We start from the raw sequence: 8942 nt of genomic DNA, 5'->3' as shown, positions 1-8942 counted from the left end.
GAATTCCCAGAAATCCTGTTTTTTCAAACCCTTTTTCCTGTCCACTACCTTCCACATTTTTCAAACCACTTCAACCGTTCCACTGTCAAAACATTCCTCTTAATTAGGAAACAAAAAACTTGTTTTTGAACTGGAAAAATTCCCAGTTTTCCCAATATTCCAAAAATTCCGTAATACCATTTCTCAACTAAAATTTTTTCTACTTCAACATTTCTAGACCGATTTCAAAAATTCCAACACCAACCAAATTAAACTCATTCATAACATTCACATTAGCATTTATTCATCACATTTTTTAGCATTTAAAAAAAAAATCCGGCTTTTCCCCAAATTTCCAGAAAGTTCCCATTGAAATGAACGGGACATTTTTCCAAGTTGCACAATTCCCACATTCTTCACCCGATTCAAAGCATTCTAACATCAACACATTCCACTCATCCTGGACATTCAAACTATCCTTTTTTTCAAGTTCAAAAAACTTCCAGGAATTCCCAGAAATCCCGTTTTTTTCAAACCCTTTTTTCTGTCCACTACCTTCCACATTTTTCAAACCACTTCAACCGTTCCACTGTCAAAACATTCCTCTTAATTAAGAAACAACCAAGTTGTTTTTGGAACTGGAAAAATTCCCAGTTTTCCCCAAATTCCAAGAATTCCATAATACAATTTCTCAATTAAAAATGTTTCTACTTCAACATTTCTCGACCGATTTCCAAAATTCCAACACCAACCAAATTAAACTCATTCATAACATTCACATTAGCATTTATTCATCAAATTGTTTAGCATTTAAAAAAAAAAATCCGGCTTTCCCCCAATTTTCCAGAAAGTTCCCATTGAAATGAAGGGGACATTTTTCCAAGTTGCACAATTCCCACATTTTTCACCCGATTCTAAGCATTCCAACTTCAACACATTCCACTCATCCTGGACATTCAAACTACCATTTTTTCCAAGATCAAAAAAAATCCAGGAATTCCCAGACATCCCGTTTTTTCAAACCCTTTTTTTCTGTCCACTACCTTCCATATTTTTCAAACCACTTCAACCGTTCCACTATCAAAACATTCCTCTTAATTAGGAAACAACAAACTTGTTTTTCGAACTGGAAAAATTCCCAGTTTTCCCAAAATTCACCCCAAATTTACAGAAAGGGATGACGCATTTACTACCGGTGTCACGTTTCCTCTTATGTCATCCCATGGCTTGTGTTTGTAAATTGTTTTTTAAATTTTTTTATAATATAGCGTTAACAAAACGTCAGTATTTTTTATAATATAGCGTTATATTTTTATAATATAGCGTTATATTTTTATAATATAGCGTTAACAAAACGTCTGTATTTTTATAATATAGCGTTATACTTTTATAATATAGCGTTATATTTTTATAATATAGCGTTATATTTTTATAATATAGCGTTATATTTTATAATATAGCGTTATTTTTTTATAATATAGCGTTATATTTTTATAATATAGCTTTAACAAAACGTCTGTATTTTTTATAATATAGCGTTATATTTTTATAATATAGCGTTACATTTTTATAATATAGCGTTAACAAAACATCTGTATTTTTATAATATAGCGTTATATTTTTATAATATAGCATTATATTTTTATAATATAGTGTTAACAAAACGTCTGTATTTTTATAATATAGCGTCATATTTTATAATATAGCGTTATATTTTTATAATATAGCGTTATATTTTTATGATATAGCGTTATATTTTTATAACATAGCGTTATATTTTTATAATATAGCGTTAACAAAACGTCTGTATTTTTATAATATAGCGTTATATTTTTATAATATAGCGTTATATTTTTATGATATAGCGTTATATTTTTATAATATAGCATTATATTTTTATAATATAGCGTTATATTTTTATAATATAGCGTTATATTTTTATAATATAGCGTTAACAAAACGTCTGTATTTTTTATAATATAACGTTATATTTTTATAATATAGCGTTATATTTTTATAATATAGCGTTATATTTTTATAATATAGCGTTATATTTTTATAATATAGCGTTATATTTTTATAATATAGTTAACAAAACGTCTGTATTTTTATAATATAGCGTTATATTTTTATAATATAGCGTTATATTTTTATAATATAGCGTGAACAAAACGTCTGTATTTTTATAATATAGCGTTATATTTTTATAATATAGCGTTATATTTTTATAATATAGCATTATATTTTTATAATATAGCATTATATTTTTATAACATAGCGTTATATTTTTATAATATAGCGTTAACAGAACGTCTGTATTTTTATAATATAGCGTTATACTTTTATAATATAGCGTTATATTTTATAATATAGCGTTATATTTTTATAATATAGCGTTAACAAAACGTCTGTATTTTTATAATATAGCGTTATATTTTATAATATAGCGTTATATTTTTATAATATAGCGTTAACAAAACGTCTGTATTTTTATAATATAGCGTTATATTTTATAATATAGCATTATATTTTTATAATATAGCGTTATATTTTTATAATATAGCATTATATTTTTATAACATAGCGTTATATTTTTATAATATAGCGTTAACAAAACGTCTGTATTTTTATAATATAGCGTTATATTTTTATAATATAGCGTTATATTTTTATAATATAGCGTTATATTTTTATAATATAGCGTTATATTTTTATAATATAGCGTTATATTTTTATAATATAGGTGAACAAAACGTCTGTATTTTTATGATATAGCGTTAATTTTTTATAATATAGTGTTAAGAAAACGTCTGTATTTTTATAATATAGCGTTATATTTTTATAATATAGCGTTATATTTTTATAATATAGCGTTAACAAAACGTCTGTATTTTTATAATATAGTGTTATATTTTTATAATATAGCGTTACATTTTTATAGTATAGCATTAACAAAACGTCTGTATTTTTATAATATAGCGTTATATTTTTATAATATAGCGTTAACAAAACGTCTGTATTTTAATAATATAGTGTTATATTTTTATAATATAGCGTTAACAAAACGTCTGTATTTTTATAATATAGCGTTCTATTTTTATAATATAGCGTTATATTTTTATAATATAGCGTTATATTTTTATAATATAGCGTTATATTTTCATAATATAGCGTTAACAAAACGTCTGTATTTTTATAATATAGCGTTATATTTTTATAATATAGCGTTATATTTTTATAATATAGCGTTATATTTTTATAATATAGCGTTATATTTTTATAATATAGCGTTAACAAAACGTCTGTATTTTTATAATATAGCGTTATATTTTTATAATATACTGTTATATTTTTATAATATAGCGTTTTATTTTTATAATATAGCGTTTTATTTTTATAATATAGCGTTATATTTTTATAATATAGCATTAACAAAACATCTGTATTTTTATAATATAGCGCTATATTTTTATAATATAGCGTTAACAAAACGTCTGTATTTTTATAATATAGTGTTATATTTTTATAATATAGCGTTACATTTTTATAGTATAGCATTAACAAAACGTCTGTATTTTTATAATATAGTGTTATATTTTTATAATATAGCGTTATATTTTTATAATATAGCGTTATATTTTTATGATATAGCGTTATATTTTTATAACATAGCGTTATATTTTTATAATATAGCGTTAACAAAACGTCTGTATTTTTATAATATAGCGTTATATTTTTATAATATAGCGTTATATTTTTATGATATAGCGTTATATTTTTATAATATAGCATTATATTTTTATAATATAGCGTTATATTTTTATAATATAGCGTTATATTTTTATAATATAGCGTTAACAAAACGTCTGTATTTTTTATAATATAACGTTATATTTTTATAATATAGCGTTATATTTTTATAATATAGCGTTATATTTTTATAATATAGCGTTATATTTTTATAATATAGCGTTATATTTTTATAATATAGTTAACAAAACGTCTGTATTTTTATAATATAGCGTTATATTTTTATAATATAGCGTTATATTTTTATAATATAGCGTGAACAAAACGTCTGTATTTTTATAATATAGCGTTATATTTTTATAATATAGCGTTATATTTTTATAATATAGCATTATATTTTTATAATATAGCATTATATTTTTATAACATAGCGTTATATTTTTATAATATAGCGTTAACAGAACGTCTGTATTTTTATAATATAGCGTTATACTTTTATAATATAGCGTTATATTTTTATAATATAGCGTTATATTTTATAATATAGCGTTATATTTTATAATATAGCGTTATATTTTTATAATATAGCGTTAACAAAACGTCTGTATTTTTATAATATAGCGTTATATTTTATAATATAGCGTTATATTTTTATAATATAGCGTTAACAAAACGTCTGTATTTTTATAATATAGCGTTATATTTTATAATATAGCATTATATTTTTATAATATAGCGTTATATTTTTATAATATAGCATTATATTTTTATAACATAGCGTTATATTTTTATAATATAGCGTTAACAAAACGTCTGTATTTTTATAATATAGCGTTATATTTTTATAATATAGCGTTATATTTTTATAATATAGCGTTATATTTTTATAATATAGCGTTATATTTTTATAATATAGCGTTATATTTTTATAATATAGGTGAACAAAACGTCTGTATTTTTATGATATAGCGTTAATTTTTTATAATATAGTGTTAAGAAAACGTCTGTATTTTTATAATATAGCGTTATATTTTTATAATATAGCGTTATATTTTTATAATATAGCGTTAACAAAACGTCTGTATTTTTATAATATAGTGTTATATTTTTATAATATAGCGTTACATTTTTATAGTATAGCATTAACAAAACGTCTGTATTTTTATAATATAGCGTTATATTTTTATAATATAGCGTTATATTTTTATAATATAGCGTTAACAAAACGTCTGTATTTTAATAATATAGTGTTATATTTTTATAATATAGCGTTAACAAAACGTCTGTATTTTTATAATATAGCGTTCTATTTTTATAATATAGCGTTATATTTTTATAATATAGCGTTATATTTTCATAATATAGCGTTAACAAAACGTCTGTATTTTTATAATATAGCGTTATATTTTTATAATATAGCGTTATATTTTTATAATATAGCGTTATATTTTTATAATATAGCGTTATATTTTTATAATATAGCGTTAACAAAACGTCTGTATTTTTATAATATAGCGTTATATTTTTATAATATACTGTTATATTTTTATAATATAGCGTTTTATTTTTATAATATAGCGTTTTATTTTTATAATATAGCGTTATATTTTTATAATATAGCATTAACAAAACATCTGTATTTTTATAATATAGCGCTATATTTTTATAATATAGCGTTAACAAAACGTCTGTATTTTTATAATATAGTGTTATATTTTTATAATATAGCGTTACATTTTTATAGTATAGCATTAACAAAACGTCTGTATTTTTATAATATAGTGTTATATTTTTATAATATAGCGTTATATTTTTATAATATAGCGTTAACAAAACGTCTGTATTTTAATAATATAGTGTTATATTTTTATAATATAGCGTTAAATTTTTATAATATAGCGTTAACAAAACGTCTGTATTTTTATAATATAGCGTTCTATTTTTATAATATAGCGTTAACAAAACGTCTGTATTTTTATAATATAGTGTTATATTTTTATAATATAGCGTTACATTTTTATAATATAGCATTAACAAAACGTCTGTATTTTTATGATATAGCGTTATATTTTTATAATATAGCGTTAACAAAACGTCTGTATTTTTATAATATAGCGTTATATTTTTATAATATACTGTTATATTTTTATAATATAGCGTTTTATTTTTATAATATAGCGTTTTATTTTTATAATATAGCGTTATATTTTTATAATATAGCATTAACAAAACATCTGTATTTTTATAATATAGCGTTATATTTTATAATATAGTGTTATATTTTTATAATATAGCGTTATATTTTTATAATATAGCATTTTATTTTTATAATATAGCGTTTTATTTTTATAATATAGCGTTATATTTTTATAATATAGCATTAACAAAACATCTGTATTTTTATAATATAGCGCTATATTTTTATGATATAGCGTTAACAAAACGTCTGTATTTTTATAATATAGCGCTATATTTTTATAATATAGCGTTAACAAAACGTCTGTATTTTTATAATATAGCGTTAAGAAAACATCTGTATTTTTATAATATAGCGCTATATTTTTATAATATAGCGTTAACAAAACATCTGTATTTTTATAATATAGCGCTATATTTTTATAATATAGCGCTATATTTTTATAATATAGCGTTAACAAAACGTCTGTATTTTATATAATATAGCGCTATATTTTTATAATATAGCGCTATATTTTAATAATATAGCGTTAACAAAACATCTGTATTTTTATAATATAGCGCTATATTTTTATAATATAGCGCTATATTTTAATAATATAGCGTTAACAAAACATCTGTATTTTTATAATATAGCGTTATATTTTTATAATATAGCGTTAACAAAACGTCTGTATTTTATAATATAGCGATAACAAAACATCTGTATTTTTATAATATAGCGCTATATTTTTATAATATAGCGCTATATTTTTATAATATAGCGTTAACAAAACATCTGTATTTTTATAATATAGCGTTATATTTTTATAATATAGCGTTAACAAAACATCTGTATTTTTATAATATAGCGCTATATTTTTATAATATAGCGCTATATTTTTATAATATAGCGTTAACAAAACATCTGTATTTTTATAATATAGCGCTATATTTTTATCATATAGCGCTATATTTTTATAATATAGCGTTAACAAAACATCTGTATTTTTATAATATAGCGCTATATTTTTATAATATAGCGTTAACAAAACGTCTGTATTAATCATGACCCCGGAAGCAAATGGCGGGGGGGGGTTTTGCAGGGAGAAGAAATTTGGCGTGACAGAGCCATCAAACATGTGACGTCATCGTCCGCCACTTCCGGTAGAGGCAGAGCTTTTCTCTTAGCATCGAAAGTTGCGAACTTTATCGCGGATGTTCTCTACTAAATCCTTTCAGCCAAAATATGGAAATATCGCGAAATGATCAAATATGTCCCCGTTTAAATGAGAAAAATCTCATTTCAGTAGGCCTTTAAATAATAAATGTAATATTTAATTTTCTGCTCAATTTGTTTTGGATTTGGGTTTGGGGTAAAAACCGGGACGTGGTCTTACCGACACACTCGTTGGCTTCCCTCGCCGTGGCGCGCTGCCACGGCCGGTCGTAGTGGAACGGCTTGCACCTGTCGCACTCGGGCCCCGCCGTGTTGTGCTTGCACTCGCACACCAGCTGGCCGTCCCGGTCCTTGACGCACTTGGACGCGTGGCCGTTGCACTTGCACCGGCCGCCCACCTGCAGGTCCGACACGGCGTAGTAGTACGAGTCCCGGGCCAGCTCCGAGTCGTCCTCGTTCTCGTCCCCGAAGGTGTGCAGCCGGCTGAAGATCACCTTGACGTCGGTGGCCGTCACCCAGTCCTGCAGCACGGGGGAGTTGTCGAAGTCGTGCGCGGAGGGCCGGCCGTCCAGGGTGCTGAAGGCGATGAGGCCGCCGGTGAGAGGGTGCATGTCGGTGTGGGAGTCCGTGCAGATGGCCTCCTGCTCGTTCTGCTTGGTGATCAGCGCCTTGTTCTGCCGGTTGTGCATCTTCTTGCACTGGGTGGAGTAGAACTGGAAGGGAACCCAGCTCTTGCCGTAGTCCATGGACTTGTATATGGCCATGGACTCCGGTCTGGGCGAGCAGAACTGCAGGCTGACGTAGGTGACCTCGAACTTCTTCCCCAGCGACAGGGTGAGGGTGACGTTCTGCGGGAACTGCGCGTAGTTCTCCGACTGCCAGCAGGTGAGGTTGTGCGGGTTGTTCAGGTCCGTCAGGTACGCCGCCGGGTGCGACTTCTTGGGGTCGGCGGCGTCGCAGGTGTGGCAGTCCCGCGTCCGCTCCTCGCCCTTCTCCGCCACCACGCAGTAGCGGGCCGGCGGGGAGCCGCAGGTGCTGGAGACGCGCACGTCCTTGCCGAAGGCCGAGTTGACGAAGTCCGGGATGCACCTCCGAGGGCTGCCGTTCTCGTCGTAGCACGGGTCGGGAGGGGAGGACTGGGCGGCGAACATGCTCAGCCCGTAGCCCGCCAACACCCCCCGGGCGAGGAGGTGAAGTGTCACCCCGGTGAGCCACAGCTCCGAAACCCTCCGCATCTTTGCTCCTCGCCTCAATAAAAAAAAAAAAAAAAAAATCAAATATGATTTATTGAATTATTCTTACCAAGCAACTTCCAAAACTGCTTTCATTAAAAAAAAACAAAAAAAACCCCACCAATTTCAGGATTTTTTTTTTTTTTAACCACCCGTGTGGAATAAAAAACAAACGCGCCGTGCGTGAGTGTCCTCACTCTGTCACGCTTCTGCCCACCCTGAACTCGCGCTGCCCCACTCCATCCACGCCGGGCTGCGGGGAAGACAAAAGGGGGGTCCGCTCACTCCTCTCCGGAGGACGGGAGGCTCAGCCAGCGAGACGCTTCGGTGGGAAACAGTGACATCTTGTGGTCGACGTCGTGTACTGCAAGCAAATATTAAAAAAATAACTTATTCGTTTAAGATCAGGGGTAGGGAACCTATGGCTCTACAGCCAGATGGGAAACAGTGACATCTTGTGGTCGACGTCGTGTACTGCAAGCAAATATTAAAAAAATAACTTATTCGTTTTAGATCAGGGGTAGGGAACCTATGGCTCTAGAGCAGGGGTCGGGAACCTTTTTGGCTGAGAGAGCCCATCCATCCATCTTCTTCCGCTTATCCGAGGTCGGGTCGCGGTGGCAGCA

The 8942-nt window shown here is 28.6% G+C and overlaps 1 protein-coding gene across 1 annotated transcript in view; it reads right to left on the bottom strand.

Annotated features, from left to right (window-relative positions):
* ntn1b (netrin 1b) overlaps positions 1-8570 on the bottom strand; it is a 180248-nt gene extending 171678 nt beyond the window's left edge. The window contains exon 1 of the mRNA XM_061884269.1: positions 7305-8570. Within this exon, the coding sequence (XP_061740253.1) occupies positions 7305-8319 (1015 nt within the window). The 5' untranslated portion in view covers positions 8320-8570. The remainder of the gene's footprint in view (positions 1-7304) is intronic.
* Positions 8571-8942: the final 372 nt, after the last annotated feature.

The sequence above is a fragment of the Nerophis ophidion genome, linkage group LG23 (genome assembly GCF_033978795.1).
Source record: "Nerophis ophidion isolate RoL-2023_Sa linkage group LG23, RoL_Noph_v1.0, whole genome shotgun sequence".
Lineage (NCBI taxonomy): Eukaryota > Metazoa > Chordata > Actinopteri > Syngnathiformes > Syngnathidae > Nerophis > Nerophis ophidion.
The sequence above is the reverse complement of the archived record's forward strand: the minus strand, read 5'-3'. Positions and strand labels throughout refer to the sequence as shown.